The 16,842-nt window shown below is 44.7% G+C and overlaps 1 protein-coding gene across 1 annotated transcript in view; it reads right to left on the bottom strand.

Annotated features, from left to right (window-relative positions):
* The window catches only part of LOC306937990 (uncharacterized protein), an 88,113-nt gene that overhangs the window by 7,347 nt on the left and 63,924 nt on the right, over nucleotides 1-16,842 (bottom strand). The window contains exons 34-61 of the mRNA XM_079522012.1: nucleotides 16,781-16,825; nucleotides 16,614-16,667; nucleotides 16,370-16,414; nucleotides 15,619-15,672; nucleotides 15,375-15,428; nucleotides 14,199-14,252; nucleotides 13,267-13,464; nucleotides 13,124-13,177; nucleotides 12,502-12,609; nucleotides 12,261-12,368; nucleotides 11,884-11,937; nucleotides 11,560-11,613; nucleotides 11,223-11,330; nucleotides 10,501-10,554; nucleotides 5,909-5,962; nucleotides 5,694-5,747; nucleotides 5,510-5,563; nucleotides 4,961-5,068; nucleotides 4,759-4,812; nucleotides 4,591-4,644; nucleotides 4,174-4,227; nucleotides 3,994-4,047; nucleotides 3,610-3,717; nucleotides 3,452-3,505; nucleotides 2,947-3,108; nucleotides 2,458-2,511; nucleotides 2,245-2,280; nucleotides 1,997-2,050 (exon numbers count right to left, since the gene is read on the bottom strand). Of these exons, the coding sequence (XP_079378138.1) occupies nucleotides 1,997-2,050; nucleotides 2,245-2,280; nucleotides 2,458-2,511; nucleotides 2,947-3,108; nucleotides 3,452-3,505; nucleotides 3,610-3,717; nucleotides 3,994-4,047; nucleotides 4,174-4,227; nucleotides 4,591-4,644; nucleotides 4,759-4,812; nucleotides 4,961-5,068; nucleotides 5,510-5,563; nucleotides 5,694-5,747; nucleotides 5,909-5,962; nucleotides 10,501-10,554; nucleotides 11,223-11,330; nucleotides 11,560-11,613; nucleotides 11,884-11,937; nucleotides 12,261-12,368; nucleotides 12,502-12,609; nucleotides 13,124-13,177; nucleotides 13,267-13,464; nucleotides 14,199-14,252; nucleotides 15,375-15,428; nucleotides 15,619-15,672; nucleotides 16,370-16,414; nucleotides 16,614-16,667; nucleotides 16,781-16,825 (1,998 nt within the window). The remainder of the gene's footprint in view (nucleotides 1-1,996; nucleotides 2,051-2,244; nucleotides 2,281-2,457; nucleotides 2,512-2,946; nucleotides 3,109-3,451; nucleotides 3,506-3,609; nucleotides 3,718-3,993; nucleotides 4,048-4,173; nucleotides 4,228-4,590; nucleotides 4,645-4,758; nucleotides 4,813-4,960; nucleotides 5,069-5,509; nucleotides 5,564-5,693; nucleotides 5,748-5,908; nucleotides 5,963-10,500; nucleotides 10,555-11,222; nucleotides 11,331-11,559; nucleotides 11,614-11,883; nucleotides 11,938-12,260; nucleotides 12,369-12,501; nucleotides 12,610-13,123; nucleotides 13,178-13,266; nucleotides 13,465-14,198; nucleotides 14,253-15,374; nucleotides 15,429-15,618; nucleotides 15,673-16,369; nucleotides 16,415-16,613; nucleotides 16,668-16,780; nucleotides 16,826-16,842) is intronic.

Below are 16,842 nucleotides of genomic sequence, written 5' to 3'. Positions count from 1 at the left end.
TCTTTTTAAATTATGGTTGTGTTTTCTCTTAAATTCCTCTTGAGAATTTGATTGCGACCACAGGTCGCATTTACTATGAAATTGTGCATTTCCACCCCCATGTCATGCCTCGTGACATCACGTGACATCATCAGGGATTGTGATCCCTTGGCCAGCAACTCTACATCTGACCTCAAACCCGTATATCTCCATATATGGAGCTGACCTGTTCTGACATTCCATATGTTGATCCTTCCCCATCCATCCTTCCTCTTCGATGTCTCCCTTTTGACTGATACCTGTCCATTTAAACTCTAGACTGGCCTGCCCCAAAGTCATTAGTGCAGCCGTGCCCGGCAGCCGGCGAAAACTAGAGTTCTCAACAGGCCCTCATCAAACCCTGTACACTCAAGACATGCTCCATATATGGCCAGTACAGAATTCATTCCATATGTTGATCTGACCCCCCATGCCAAAGTGCCAGCGCTCGCCCAGCAGTATGCCGTCACCCAGGTGGATATGTTGATCTGACCCCCCATTCCAAAGTGCCAGCGCTCGCCCAGCAGTATGCCGTCACCCAGGTGGATATGTTGATCTGACCCCCCATTCCAAAGTGCCAGCGCTCGCCCAGCAGTATGCCGTCACCCAGGTGGATATGTTGATCTGACCCCCCATGCCAAAGTGCCAGCGCTCGCCCAGCAGTATGCCGTCACCCAGGTGGATATGTTGATCTGACCCCCCATTCCAAAGCGCCAGCGCTCGCCCAGCAGTATGCCGTCACCCAGGTGGATATGTTGATCTGACCCCCCATTCCAAAGCGCCAGCGCTCGCCCAGCAGTATGCCGTCACCCAGGTGGATATGTTGATCTGACCCCCCATGCCAAAGCGCCAGCACTCGCCCAGCAGTATGCCGTCACCCAGGTGGATATGTTGATCTGACCCCCCATTCTAAAGTGCCAGCGCTCGCCCAGCAGTATGCCGTCACCCAGATGGATATGTTGATCTGACCCCCCATTCCAAAGTGCCAGCACTCGCCCAGCAGTATGCCGTCACCCAGGTGGATATGTTGATCTGACCCCCCATTCCAAAGTGCCAGCGCTCGCCCAGCAGTATGCCGTCACCCAGGTGGATATGTTGATCTGACCCCCCATTCCAAAGCGCCAGCACTCGCCCAGCAGTATGCCGTCACCCAGGTGGATATGTTGATCTGACCCCCCATTCCAAAGCGCCAGCGCTCGCCCAGCAGTATGCCGTCACCCAGGTGGATATGTTGATCTGACCCCCCATTCCAAAGCGCCAGCACTCGCCCAGCAGTATGCCGTCACCCAGGTGGATATGTTGATCTGACCCCCATTCCAAAGTGCCAGCGCTCGCCCAGCAGTATGCCGTCACCCAGGTGGATATGTTGATCTGACCCCCCATTCCAAAGTGCCAGCGCTCGCCCAGCAGTATGCCGTCACCCAGGTGGATATGTTGATCTGACCCCCCATGCCAAAGCGCCAGCACTCGCTGTGACATTGATTATATGTGTATGCTTTATTCTACATTTTGTGCCTGCCATCTTATTTACTGATATCTTGTTGTAGTTTATCTCAAATGTTTTTATTATGTTGCTGTCTTTTACCCTGTTCTATAAAGACATTTTTGACTATGTCTGTAATTGTGCTATATAAATAAACGCATTATCATTACATACAAATGGATACAATCTGTGTCTGTATACAATATTATGTTTTCATTCTTTAATCTTTCAAGTGATTTTTTGTCTTTGAAATAATTAAAATAATAAAGCACTCTACAAATATAGACCAGTGGTTCTCATGTTCAACCCCTTGGGAGTCATACTGCCCCTCAAAGGGACTATACTTAAAGTTTAGACATACATTACAGGAATTACATTACAGGCAAGTGTTTAGAACCACTCTTATGTTATGTTGCATCAAACTGTGTACAGTAAATAACATAAGTAAATCCTAGATTGTGGAAATGTTCTCAAAGATAAGTCGAGAGTACTCACTGGGGGTCCGGGGGGACCTGATACACCCTTCTCTCCCTTAGGTCCAGATCCTCCCTAAACACAAACAAACACACACACACACACACACACACACACACACGAGTTGACATTCTGTACAGTACTTAACATGGGTCACAAGCATTGTACTATACAACATATAGTCATATACTTTACAAGTATCAAAGGGTCGCAGCAGCTGTCTGCAGGGACCTTAACTCTATTGAACAACTGCCAGATGGTGTACTTACTGAAGATCCCTTAGCTCCCTTGACACCTTGAGGGCCCTGTGGAAGATATTAAGCTTCAGTATTGTGATGATTCACCAATGTCACCATTGTACTTCTGTCACTAAAGTCACTGGAAACTTTGCTTGTTTGAAAGTTCAACATTCGGCTTACAAATATTCTGTCACCTATTCAGGTTCACAAAGGAGGTTTTTATTCAGAGGTAAAGATACTCACAGGCAAACCAGCAGGACCAGCAGGGCCAAGGGGTCCAGTGGCTCCTTGCATACCCTACAACAGAAGACATGAGATGATTCAAAACAAATCCATATCCCCATACAGTGGTTCAAAGGGCTCATACAATTAGATAATATTGCTTGCCTATACTATGTATTGCGTCTTATTTTCCATGTTGTAAGTATCTTGGGATGGCATAGCAGCTAAAATGGCCAAGATGTAAACGGTGGGTTTGGACGTTCACATTCGTTTGTAAGAAGGTTGATATAGATCAAGGTAGAGCCTCTTGTTGGAACCTCTGCTTTATACTTGGTTGCACACCGTGTTGTGCACAGCTGATCTACAAGCTTGTAGATAATGAATACGTTTTCCACCACAGCATGTGACCAGAATTGAGTGACAATTACAACATAGTTGTTTGGAAACACACATCGTATCAGCACGGTTGTGGAACATTTATCTGAAAATAATGTTTCAAAATGAACTCACATTCTCTCCCTTGGATCCACCCGATCCGTTAGGTCCAGACATACCCCTGTCTCCCTTCTCTCCCTGCTCTCCGGGGGGTCCGATGAGACCGATGAGACCTGGGTGACCCTTCTCTCCTTTGGCTCCTGGGTCTCCACGCAGGCCTGGCAAGCCGGGTGGACCCTGCAGGATGGAGGAGGAGGACGAAGGGCAGAAACAGAGAATGATGGTGGAAGAGACAGGATGAAGAGGAGAGGAAGAGAGCCAGGTTGAAAGAAAAAGGGAAGCAGGATAGTAGAAGATATAGGTAAATGGATTCTGGCATTGACACCTCTACTGTAGGCTCCCTGTATTGTTATTGCTCCATCGGTGCTTATATTGTACGCTACTAGTACTTGGTAGGAACGGTGTCAAAATGGTCCCCAAAATGAACACAGAATCTTTTATGTCACAACATTGTGCGTCAAAGTATTCTTTAACTGTATATCATAATGTATGTATGAAAATAACAGGATTCCAGTCTCACAAGAGGTCCGGGTGGTCCTTTCTGTCCGGTAGCGCCTGGAGATCCTTGTTCACCCTGAAACATACAGTAGCAACAATCAAATCCAACACCTACAGTATTGTCAGTACTACTCATATTATTTGCATCCATCGTTTCTCTTTTGCAGTGTGTTTACTGACCACTGATCCTGGAAGACCTCTGAGACCCTCTGTTCCTGGTTTTCCTGGCTGGCCCTGGGGACCAACTGGGCCGGTCTTTCCTGGGGCTCCGATGGCACCTGAGTCTCCCTGGGAAGAAAAATAAATGTACATTTAGCCAACGATCTTATCATGAGTGACTTATGCCTTGAACGCACTAGAAGGATCGGCATCACACAGCGCAAGTGCCTGCACGAGTTCGGATCCCATAACCCGAGGGCAGGGGTCTTTACCCGTACCCTGCCCCAACGCCCCCAACGCTGTGATTTGGAGTCCAGCCTGTTTCACATCACGATATGATCGCGAAAAGCAGAGGAAAATACAAATAAAGAATAGCGTTACATTGTACGACCTCAGAACTCTTACCTTGGTTCCCTTCTCTCCCTGACGTCCCTCTGGTCCTCTCGTTCCTGCTGGCCCCTGCAAAAATACACCACAACGTACGGTTTCAACACCTTTGTATCAAATTCAACTGTGGCTTCCATAATGATCTGTGTCAAAATGTCACAGGTACTAAAGAAGGTCAGAGGAACTAGGTGACGTTACCCTCTTTCCAGTTGGCCCAGGACCTCCATTTTCACCGGTGGGTCCAGGGGAGCCCTGCGGAGGGAGGGAGAGTTCAAAACAAGCAGACATGCAGATGTCTGCAGACACACTGACATCATCTATTGACAACAGTTGTCACTCAAGCCTATTTAATAACAAATAACTTAATGTTATAATAAAGTATATAATGTCATATTATAATTCTTGGGTGTTTTGTAAAAAAAACAAAAAAAACAAACAGTAGGCCTATCAGCTTTCCGGTATAGCATTTGTAAATATTAATTTCTATAGCAAATACAAGTTTGAAAATGCAGGATGGTGTGCTATCAGAGAACGGTTCAGGGGGGAACAGGCCAACGGCTACATTTTATGCTACATTGTAACTGGTACACTTTACACTCTCTCACTGCTACTCACAGCTTCTCCTTGTTCGCCATCCTCTCCTCTCTCTCCCTTGGCTCCATCTTGTCCCTGAAAGACAACGTTAAACAGGTCAACCGGATTTGTTGTCGGATGCGATTATAGTCTACGGTTGATAGAAATGTAATAAACAGGATGACGGGCAGGATGTGTCAGGATACTCACTCTGGGTCCAAGCTCACCGGGGGGACCGGGGTCGCCAGGGAAACCAACCGGACCCTGCGGACAAGGGGGAACACATAGCTCAAGCCCGATTCATAATTGTGCGACAGAGCATGAATTAGCACCAGACGTTGAAGTCAAATGTCATATACAGTGGTATGTGTCTGTGTGTCTGTGTGTGAGAGGGAATGAGAGAGAATCATACAGGGTTTCCTTTAGGTCCGTCGTCTCCAGGCCTTCCTCTTCCTCCGGCGGGTCCAGAGGTACCTGGTTGTCCCCCCTCTCCCTTCTCTCCGCGCTCTCCACGAGGTCCCTGCATTTTGACCACAAATGTCACTCATCAAAGAGTAGAGCGATGGGAGAACACCAACTTCTTGAATAATGCAGACGTTAAAGGTCTCTACTCCAGGGTTTCTCAAGGGGTGCCTCAGAATACTTATGGTAATATTTGGAATATTACTTCAGTTTAGCCACTTAGACCCTATAAACAGATCTGAGTTTCACTGAACTTGGTGCACTGCAAAAGTATTGTTTTACTCATCTCTAAAAAGTATATATAAAGGTATTTTGAATCTGTCCTAATGGAAACAAAGCTTTCCTCGTGATATAGGCATTCACATACCGTAATATGACATAAATATAAGGTGCTGTAAAGTAACAATGTCATTCAGGGGTGCCACGGATGAAAACGTTATTTACAGGGGTGACCTGAGTCAAAAACCATTGAGAACCACTGCTCTACTCAGCCACCCACCTTCTTTCCAGGCTCTCCTCCAATTCCAGGCGGTCCAGACTCACCAGGCTCTCCCTGTCAACACAAAGTGTCTGTCAGTCATCGGGAGACACTGGTCACTTATCCGCTTCAGTACTTTATAATTTATATCATGCAGGGGAAATGTTTCAATAAAAACATGATAAATATCAGTGAATCGCTTTACCTTCTCTCCGAGAGGACCAGGGTTACCAATACCACCGGGAGGACCTTGAGGACCCTGAATAGGTAAAAACATTTATTAGGGTCTCACCAAACAATGTACAGTACGGTTCAATTAGTGTCAGCGTATAAAGTAAAATCCCATAATAGTATTACATCTACATTGTTTCTATTAAATGAGGATTTTGAAGGCAGGGTTTAAAGCTATATGGTACTCACATCAGCGCCGCTGGAACCAGCAGGGCCACGTGGTCCTGGGGGACCAGGAGGACCCTAGAAAAGAGAGAATTTACAAATTACATTTGTATAAAACAAAAATCCCTGAGGCTATGGCCTATATTTAACCATAACACGTTATGATCTGATGAAGTTTAGGTCAATGCTAAGTCAATGAAGTCTCGAGTCATTCAATAAAACTAAATTAAGTCTCACGTCATTTAATACAAGTCTAGGTCAAGTTCAAATAAATTTGAGGCAAGTGTAGGTCAAGTCTCAAGGCATGTGAGACAAGTCCAAGTCAAGTCTTCATTCAAGTCTATGTCAAATCTCTAGTCTAGCTCAAGTCTCAAGTAATTCAATACAAGTCTAGGTCAAGTAAAATGGTGCTTTTTTATCCAAAGAGCTTTACAATGTAGGCTGCATTACATTCACTCATGGTTCATTCACAACCTGCTCATCGGGAGCAGTTAGGGGTTCTCAATTACACTTTGACAGAAACACAGGGGGAGTCCAGGATCGAATTGGGAACCTTCCGGTTCCCGGGAACCTTCCAGAGCAGCTGCTCTGAATCAGTGAAATTGCGAGATAATAATGTTCTCCTACAGAGTTCAGATGCAGAACGCAGAAAGGGGGCGGATGCCAAATCCAAGATGGCATGCACATCGTATTCAAGAGTGGCAGATTGTCTTGCAGGCAGTGGAGCAGTTACAATGAATGATCTTCAAGAGTAAGACAATACTGATTCATTGAATCATCTGCAGGTTCCATCCCTAGGTCATGGCATATCCTATTCTTTTCTCATCCCTGCTCAGGGGTAGCAGATAGGGGCTCGCTCATAGCCCCTACTGTTTCCTAGGCGACCTCTCTATGAGCAGTGAGCACCCACAATAGTGAAGGAAAGGGTACTTCTTACAAGCATAATGGAGACCATTGCCAACACCAAAAATCTGAGAAGTCATGTCCAGAGTGCAAAGTTGAAATTTTAAACCATTTAAAAGACTCAGATATGTTATATGTTGGCATATTGGCAAAAAGACTGTCTTCCACAAGCTTGTAAGAGGAGACCCTGCCCTTCGGTCTTGAGGGGAGACATACTGTAGTTGAATGGTAAGAGAGGTTGCCTGAAAAACAGAAGGTCCCAGGTTCAGTTCCGAGCCCAGGCTATGTGTCGAGTTGTCCATGAGCAGGACACTTAAACCCTAACTGCTCCCCTCTGAGCACTCATTAGAACCATCTGAGGGGTAGGGGTGGAATCTGCAAGATAATCGATTCGTCCGACTTCATGCATGTCAAGAATGAATGCTGCTGCAGACAGTCTCTTTAAGGTCATTCATTGTAACTGTTGCTCTTACACCCACAGACCGTTTGTACATTCTGGCAGGCATAGCACCACCAGAGATACGGCGGAATGCAGCAAGCAGAAAAGAGTGGCAACAACAGTCCATCGACGAAAGACACCCTCTCTTCGGCCATGTGCTAGCCAAAAGCACAGGAAATGTTTCCTGAATAGCGTCCCGCCGCTCGGGTGGGAAGAAAGAACTGGCAACCTCCCACCAGTTACAACGATGGAGTTAAAGGCTAGCGAGGCACTATACCCCCTGGAGCAGACTCAACCTACGCAGTGTGGAAATTAAGATCTGGTGTTGGGCGAGCAAAAGCCACTCTCGCAAAATGGGGATATTCAAATGACGAGGACATTGTGTGTGACTGTGGCACAGAGCCGCAGACCATGCAGCACCTCCTCACATGTCCCCTGCTGGAACATCCCTGCACAGCATCGGACTTGGCAGAGTTCAATGAGAAGGGACAGAAATGTGTTCAGCTGTGGCTGAACCACATCTAGCCAAGTGTTGTAACGACTGTCTTGTGGACACGACAAGAAGAAGAAGCCTGTAAGGCAATCCGCTGCTCTTGTAGAAAATATGGACGACCATTTCTGTGGACTGTGTCACACTGTCACACATTTCTTCCAGAGAACTCAGAAGATGACGATGAATAGCGACTGTATAACACAAGGGCCTATAATGGGATAGCCGGGGAAGCATTCCTTTTCGGGTTTATGATCCGGTCGGGAGCGGATGGTAACTTACGTCATGTTGTAGTCACTGATTTGTAGTCATGGGCAGGCAGGAAAGTACCGAAAAGTACCCAAGGACATCCAAATTTGAGGGCCCACACAATAAAGCCTTGATGCAGCGTATGAATCCGACACATTTCTTCAAGTACGTCTTGGAATTGTTTGTTTGGTATATGCATATTTTATTCCAACTCGTAGCGACTGGCGAGGGGGGGGGGACACACCAAAACAAAGCTACGACGAAAAAGCCAGAAACCACATGGGAATAAGAGGTTTTTGTTTTCCTCCGAGGTGGAAAGCCTGGTGAAGTGAGGTTAATAATGGGCTGGTAAGCCTGGCTTACTGGATTACTTGATGATTTTGTGGTTATTTACGTAATTTTAAGTAAGTAAGTAATATATTATATGCTTCCAAAATGTTTTACCATTTTAATACTCGACTACCTTAAATGTGAACTATTGTGTTCATTTTCAATAAAACATAATAAATAACATAATTTAGTAGAATGGGACACCACCTTGGGGCACCATCTTGAATTTGGCAATATGCCAACTCTACAGCGTTTTCAATCACTGTTGTGTCTCTCTGTAAACGTAAAATAAAAAGTGAGAACGCAACGGCAGCCATTGCAGACGCTATCTTGAAAATTACGCCTTTCCAGAAGTTAGATTTTCCTATATTTTTGTATTATATTTAGCATATCCAAGTAACTGACTTCTAATATTGGAGTTTCTGCAAACAGCTCACTAGGGGGCCAGCCAAACTTGTTTGCAATGTTTTTTGTAAACCATATGCCCATACCAAAACCATGCCAAAAATCGAAAACGTCACCAAGTGCAGAATATTTATGAATTCCGTCCGAGTTATGATGTGTCAGCAATTTTACACTGACAACGTGTAAGTTTGACAAACACATCACGCCTCCCTTTTATTTGGAGAACCATGCAGATTGGATAGAGTGCACAGACCAAGTTGGCAAAATAAAATGCAGTGCTTCCAATTAGCACTGCGATACACATTAACGTTTACTCAGCATGGTTTTAAACAATCACAATGGAACTCAGTGAACATTTTGAAATATTCCTACCAAATGCCATTCAACCAACCAACAAATGGCTAAATGGCTTGATTTTAACACCATTCAAATTCACAGTCAAAGGTCAAGGACATTCTGGTCTGACAGTGAGTCAAGTGGCTCAACTATGCACACCTCTAACTACCCTTGTTTTAATTGTTTTCAAGTCAAAGCAATAGCTTTCTAAATGGGCTTGAACTCACAACGGCCAAATGTAGTGCTGTGTAAAATACTAAAATATCTAAAAACATATATTACCCACATAAAAACCCCAGGAAAGTGTTTCTTGTCCACCGCACCACAGGAGGTGCAGTACCCGGTGTCGAGTCGGTCAGACCCACGGTTGTCCAGAACCGCCCCCAAAAGGCCTCTGCCCTTGCTCTGGACCCTGGACCCTGCCCAGTGTCCAGGGTCATGCCTGACAAAGAACTCCATATATGGGTATAAAAGGGATACAGACATAATATCTGTGTGGGGGGCATGCATTTCCAACTTGCAAGTTCCAAGTAGGCCAGTGCCCAACGGGCACCGCTGTAGAGGCTCCAATCTTAGAGTATATAACAGCACCCGGAGGAAACCCTGAGGCGAAATGGACATAGTGGCCGGATTTGTCATTGCAGCTCGAGCCAGCGCTGGTCCATTGACTATCATTGCGCACATTCATGTTATTGGGCCCAGACACATGAACGAATGTTTCATACGTGAAAGTGCGCAAACGGCGCAATGATAGTCAACGGCCAGCGCGTTCATGTTATTGGGGCAATCAATCCCAGAATGCACTCTGTTCCTACCCGGAAGGAGGAGTGAAATCGCCTCATGCGCTTTTGAGCAACTTAATGCAAGTGGATGGGAGGAGAAATCCGGTGCCGTCTCTATTAATATATACTCTAAGGCTCCAATGGGCACCGCTCTAGTCATTTTAATTAGTTGCTGTCTGACATAATGATCAGCACAAACATCGCTCTGTTAAACCAATTGAAAGCCACTGGAATGGAAAACATAGATTGATCCCAGTCCCAGAGCAGCAGTGGCCTGTGTGTTCCCAGACAGCATCCCACGGTCCGCCCACCGCAGTAGGGCCAGCAACAAAAAACCCATAGCCTGAAGTGATGGTCAGCCTGGCTCATCCAATAGAATCAAGGTACAGTACATCACGTGGTGTTCCGCTGTTGAGTAGTATGGAACGTGAAGGACTTGACTCGAGTGACTGCTGACTGGGTCTATATGCAGGGGGAGATCCCTTGCTTCCGGGAGTACCGAACGACCAAAATTAACTAAATGAATGGGTCTTTTTACTGAGCGATCTTGAATGATCCGGTCCACTGAAATGTATGATATTTCCCATCACTACAGCGCACCATCGGTGGGCAACACTCTCAGAATGTTATCAACCAGGCGGTGTCTATACTGTACATGTGCTTTTCAAAGCACAAAACTCACCATCGGTCCAACGTCTCCAGTCTCGCCTTTCTCTCCTGATGGTCCTGGCAATCCCTGTAGGGTACAGGATGAAAAACACAATTAAAGACAGAACTAATCTCTTACAATCAAAGTGATTCCCAAGCAGTGTGTCCGAACCGACAGGTTTGCAGAAAGAGAATAGCTTGAAGAGGTAAATTCTGTTCATCATCTGTGAATTAATCTGCAGACTTCAGATCACAGCAGAAATGTGTCCCATTGTAGGAATGACATTATTTATACAATCATGTACTCACTGATCAGTACGATAATCCCAGCTCAGTACAATTCGGTTTTATATGACTGAATAGGCTATAACACAGACCACACCACAGTGGTTGACTTGGAAAATAACCCTTGGCTTTAACAATAGTCATATATTCTAAATTCTAAAGTTGATATCCTACTGTAGCTTAAGTCTTTGAGAGTCATATGATGTTTGGGAAATACCATCTCACAGTATCCCTGTCCTTTCTCAAACCCCATCGGATCTACTAAGAGTAAACCATGGTGTCTGTTAAAGACACCATGGTACAGGAACGAGCACTGTCTAGTGCAATACTTACTACTGGACATCTGAATGTATATGTGGGTATGTTGGTATGCTTTTAGTCTTACATTGTCATTGCCTCATGTGCCTCATATTTGGCTATAAAGCGTTACCTGATATATTAGTTACAGAATGTCGTTGTGGTTCTTCATACCTGCAGTCCGATGGGACCTGGGGCCCCTGGGAATCCTCTGGATCCTTCATCTCCTTTGGCTCCAAAATGCCCCTGCTGACCCCTGGGTCCAAGCTCTCCATCAGCTCCCTGGACAACAAGAATTTAATTTGTATTGTAGTGTAGACTAAATTATGGTTGTTTATGTTTATTTTTTTTAGCTTAAGTTTGTTCTATGTTATTCCTATTTTGATTATTTGTATTACATTTCTGATTTTCGACACATACACTTGCTCTGCAAGCTAACAACGTGTTGCATTGTTCTAGATTATTTTCACTGTGCTACGATAGCATTGAAATAAGTGAAGTTTGTACTTACATGAGCACCAGGTTGACCAAGTGGACCCATTGATCCAGGTGGCCCAGGCGGACCCTACAAACAAACCAAAACAATCAGATGAGCAGATGAGCAATAAATACAAACGTAATGTTAGCAATTCAGTTTGGACAGTAATATTCAAGAACAAGACTGGATGTGCAAAAAAATTACAAAATCACTCTACAAATAACAAATCTACTACGCTACGAAGCATCAATTCGCTCTACGGAAGTTTGATAACAAGCAAACAAAGAAACACAATAGAGCAAAAAAAACTGACAGAAATTCCAACTTGATTTCAAAGTATCATGCAACATCACTCACATGTTCGCCTTTGTCTCCCTTACCGCCCTTCTGACCGTGCTCTCCCACCTCACCCTGTGGAAAGACACAATTTAAAGTAGAGAAATGTCAAGCAAGGTTTGGAAAGGCCTGAAATCCTGGAAGGATATAATATGAGGCAATGGATTGCAGCGTCAAATCAACGCATGTTTTACTTTTAATCGCATCGTGTGTGTGTGTGTGTGTGTGTGTGTGTGTGTGTGTGTGTGTGTGTGTGTGTGTGTGTGTGTGTCCAAGTATGTGTGTGCAGATGCATATGTTATTGTGTCTGTGTGTTGCTGCGTGTTCTTGTGTCTGTGTGTTTCACAGTGTAATATATTTTGTCTGTGTGAGTGAGAGTGCGCATGTGCATCACTCGCCTTGTCTCCATCCTCTCCAGGAACTCCAGGGGGTCCAGCAGGGCCCGGCAGACCCACAGGCCCCTGAACTCCATCACGACCTGCTCCTCCAATGGGACCTTTTTCACCCTAGGGGATACAATTAAGAAGAAGGGGAAAAACACACAAAGAGACGTGTTGAGTCTCTGATGCAATAAAAATAATATGACGATGACTACTACTAATAATCATGATTATACATAGTGTAATAATAGACTCTCACAGGAACTCCCTTCTCTCCAGCGGGTCCAGGAGGGCCTTGAGGGCCTGGTCTTCCAGGAGGTCCAACGGGTCCAGCGGTACCAGCTCCTCCCCTCTCACCAGGAGAACCCTAGAAAGGTACAGTCAAATAACACACACTCATTAAAGCTCCCTTTATTCCATGGGATTCCTGCACATAAACGTTTAACCTTGCCCATGATTTTTATCACTGCAAAATATTTAAAAAATATATATATTTAGCATTTCTTCCAGGAATGCAGCTTGGGATTTTCTGGCGGTTCTGACTCAAAAACGTTTGATCCACTATACAGTAGACATGTGCATATAAGAAATGGCGTTTAATCAACGCGATACAAACATGTGTTTTCACATGCAGGCTGATTCATTTCATACGGATACTGCAGTGTATCCAATATGATATACACAGTATCTGTGTGAGAGATGAACGCATTAAGCCCCAATGAAATGCATCAGTGTCATTTTAGATTCTTGCCTTGGCTATTCAAAATGAGCAGATATACTACTATTTTCCAAAACGTCTTTAAAGTGTGAGAACTACTGATTTAGAAGGCATTTTGTAGAATCGGCCTCAGGTTTGAATGAGTCAAGAGTTTGAAACCTACAGCAGGTCCAGGAGGTCCGGCAGGTCCTTCACTTCCCTTCAGTCCTCCTCCTCCCTGACAGAAGGAACAAGACAAGACCAGAATCATTAAAAAGTACAAGTTGAAAAATGCAAAGTTTCGCCATGACCAAACACCATACTCACAGGGGTACCGGGCAGCCCTCTCTCCCCAGGGAAGCCTCTCAGTCCCGGGGGTCCGTCCTTGCCGGGGCCGCCTGGGGGACCTGGGTCTCCCTTGGTGCCCTCCTTCCCTGAGGGGCCGGACAGTCCCTGCTCACCGGGGGGCCCTGGGGGTCCAGGGTGGCCACGCTCTCCCAAGGGGCCGGTCTCTCCCGATGGACCCTGGGAGGAGAAAGATGGAGACAGAGGAGATGGAGTAAGAGTAAAGATGAAGACAGAAGAGATGGAGTTAGAGTAAAGATGGAGAGGAGGAAAGAGAATGAACGGAAAGAACATAGAGAGAAGAAATGATGGATAAGAAAGATGAGAGAATTATATATTAAAATAAATTGTTAAACACTTTCAGAAAAACAACTTTCCTTTACATCGTGCCTGATAAAGATTTGAAAGTGGGCTAAAGGTTTGTATTCAGCCCAACTTTTTGCTAGTGGCTGGACTTACTGGCTGGCATAGCTTAGCTTAGTTTAGCGTAGTTTAGCTTCCCGACCCTTAGCTTAGCTAAGATATGTGTCTGTATAATAAATTATTCAAAAGCATGGGACAAAATGTCATAGATATAGAAACGTAGATGCCCCATTGGCCACTGCAGTTCGTTGGATCAATGTGTCAGTGGAGCCGCAATATTGGGGAGGGGGAGCCGTGCGCCCAATAGTGTCAAGGCCAATCACAGCACACCCTTGCCGGGTCTTCGCTGAATAGAGTTGCATACAATATAACACGAGGCAAGTTCCAAGCTGCTGCGCATGCATGCCCATGCCCATTATGAGTTCCCCTCCACAATATGGCGCCCAGGGTGATATACAGCCCAAGAATCCAATGCAGCATCTACCTTTTTATGTCTTTGCAAAATGCTGTTCAGATGGCCTTTGAAATTCCATTTCAAGTTCACCACTAACCTGAGGGCCAACAACTCCAGGACCGCCAGGTGGACCCATCTTTCCTTGGAAACCCTGGAGAAAGAAAGGAAATTATGTTAGCAAAAAGTAAAATGGAAGACAGAATCTGATGTACCAACAACACACCCCAAACTCGGATGAACAACATGGATTAATGCTACCACAGCAGTTTTGATGAATTAAGGTAGGTTATATTATAGCACCTTTTATGAAGGAAAAACGCTGCCTACAAAAAATGAAAAAAAATAAAAGAAAGAAGGGGGGCAGGTGAGTGTCAATCAATCAATCAATCAATCCTTTCTTGATCACCGAGTGTAGGTACAAATGGAGAGACTTCGATCCCACGTGGATTTCATGGAAAAATGTGCATTTCCATTGACATCAACGCATGCCGATTCTACTTTCCCAATCAAATTCCATCATGGCTACACCAGTAATATGCCACCACGAGAACGTTTCTGCAGTTGTCTGCTACAATACAAACATGGACATACAGAGGCAGTAACGCTCCTCAGGGTTCATGCTCCAATCTGCCGACTAGATAATGGCAAGATGTGTGTGCAAAGTTGCCATTTTAGCCTGAGAGTGGCAGTGTGGCACTATAGGAAATCTTGCAGTGTCACCAAAATATGTATATACCCCTAAGGCTCCAGGGAGTATGAATGCACTCAGCATTTTGTTTTAGTGATGGAAAGGAGCGACGGTTCCAGAAAATTGTAACTGGGGGTGCTATGGGGGTGCTGGCTATTTAGAGGGGGGGGGTAATGCATTTTGGTTTACATAGAAGTCAGTCAAAAATTGGGCTTGTTTGGTGGGGGGGGGGGGGGGGGGGGGGGTTGTCAGGGGCCGTAGCTGATGGAAAGAACGTGGCATCACCAAAATCAGTATAGGGTTCTTCCACTGGAGAGCATGAAGGTACAAAGCTAATTCCAGAGCCATTCAGCACGTATCTTCTTTGGAACCAAAGTGCTGGATGGAAGTTTTTGTCCCATCGCTAGTGGTGGGACTAAAATATAAATAGGATGTGACATCGCCCTCTCCATCTCCAGTTAGTCTTTTGATACAGCGGACATGTGTATTAGGGAGGAATTTCTCTTCTCATAAAACATCACTAAAGAGAAACAAAATGAGCACCAGAATTGATAAACAAAATGGGGAAATGAAAACAATACTTACGACTTCTCCTCTCTGCCCAGGGTGTCCAGGCAGTCCATCCTTTCCTGGAGGTCCCTGGGTGGAAAACATCAACCAAGTTTTACAACGGAAACGGAAACGACTCCTGAACTAGATATGCTGGCCTAATAATAGCTAATTCACATTTCAAAGTGATCCAGTGTTAGCATTCAGTTCACCTTCATCATTCTTCTAATCAATGTCATGCAGCCGAATACATATAAAAAGATTTAAAAAATCTCCTTACGGGAGGTCCCTTTGGTCCGGGGAAACCATTAGCTCCCTGAGGTCCAGGCAGCCCCTGAAGACAGCAGAACACAATGTATTGATCAGTACACAGAACACAATGTATTGATCAGTACACAGAACACAATGTATTGGTCAGTACACACAGGTTATTAATAACAACTGATACAACCAGCCTAAAATATAAAATAATGGAGTTAGAAAGTGTCTCAAAACTGTAAAACTCTGAAACTGGTAATAAATCAGCAACATAGTGTTATTCAGTAGCAATGTGAATCCAAAATACAGTACATACATTTGCACGTTATGCATAAAAGTGTGACCATGAGTACAATTTAAATACAGTAGAGCAGAAATAAATCAATACAGCTGCAGCAAAATGTAAACATAATTACTAGGGATGTCCCAATACACTTTTTTCGTTCCCGATCCGATCCCGATACCACAATTTCTGTGTTAGCCAATACCGATACTGAATACCGATACCAGTGTTGTGATCTCGTGTTGTGTTTATAGCTATCTAGCTATATATCTTGTGTTGTGTTTATAGCAGACTCCTCACTCATATAGTGCACTTGCAGTTTGGGCAACTCGAAAGCAAACTCCACATGCCCCAACATTTTATTTACCTGCCATAGTGTCAACCCCTTACCCCTGTGTCGGATCGGTGGTTAGATTGGCATATGACAAATAAGGGCCGATATATCTCTAATAATTAACTATTAATAGATGATTAAAAACAAAGAGCTTACTCTCTCTCCTGGTGGTCCGGGAGGGCCGTCACTTCCTGATGTTCCCTGGAAACAACAACAACAAAAACAAGACAATAAGTAGCCATTAACTTATGGCTTTACGATTATTTGATCCATTTTTAAATGGGCTACATAATTCACAACACAGACCAGCAGATCTGTTGTCATGAAACTAAAGCTAACGTAAAGGGTGGGAAGACCAACAATGATAACCAAACCTGATCGAATATTGATCCAAATGTACCTTAGCTCCTGATTTGCCTGTTGCTCCCCGTGGTCCTCTCTGCCCTCTGGGACCCTAGTGGAGACAAGCAAAGGTAAACCAAAATGTGAGTAAATCAATGCATGAGTAAATGAAAGCGATGATGGCGGAATAATAAAGGAATTAATAGATGAAAGAATGAACAATACCGTTGGTCCTCTTTGGCCTCTTGGTCCAGCCTTGCCGATCAGACCCTGAACAAATACACAGA

The sequence above is a fragment of the Electrona antarctica genome, assembly GCF_951216825.1.
Source record: "Electrona antarctica genome assembly, chromosome: 15".
Lineage (NCBI taxonomy): Eukaryota > Metazoa > Chordata > Actinopteri > Myctophiformes > Myctophidae > Electrona > Electrona antarctica.
Note: the sequence above shows the minus strand (reverse complement) of the source record. Positions and strands in the feature narration are given on the sequence as shown.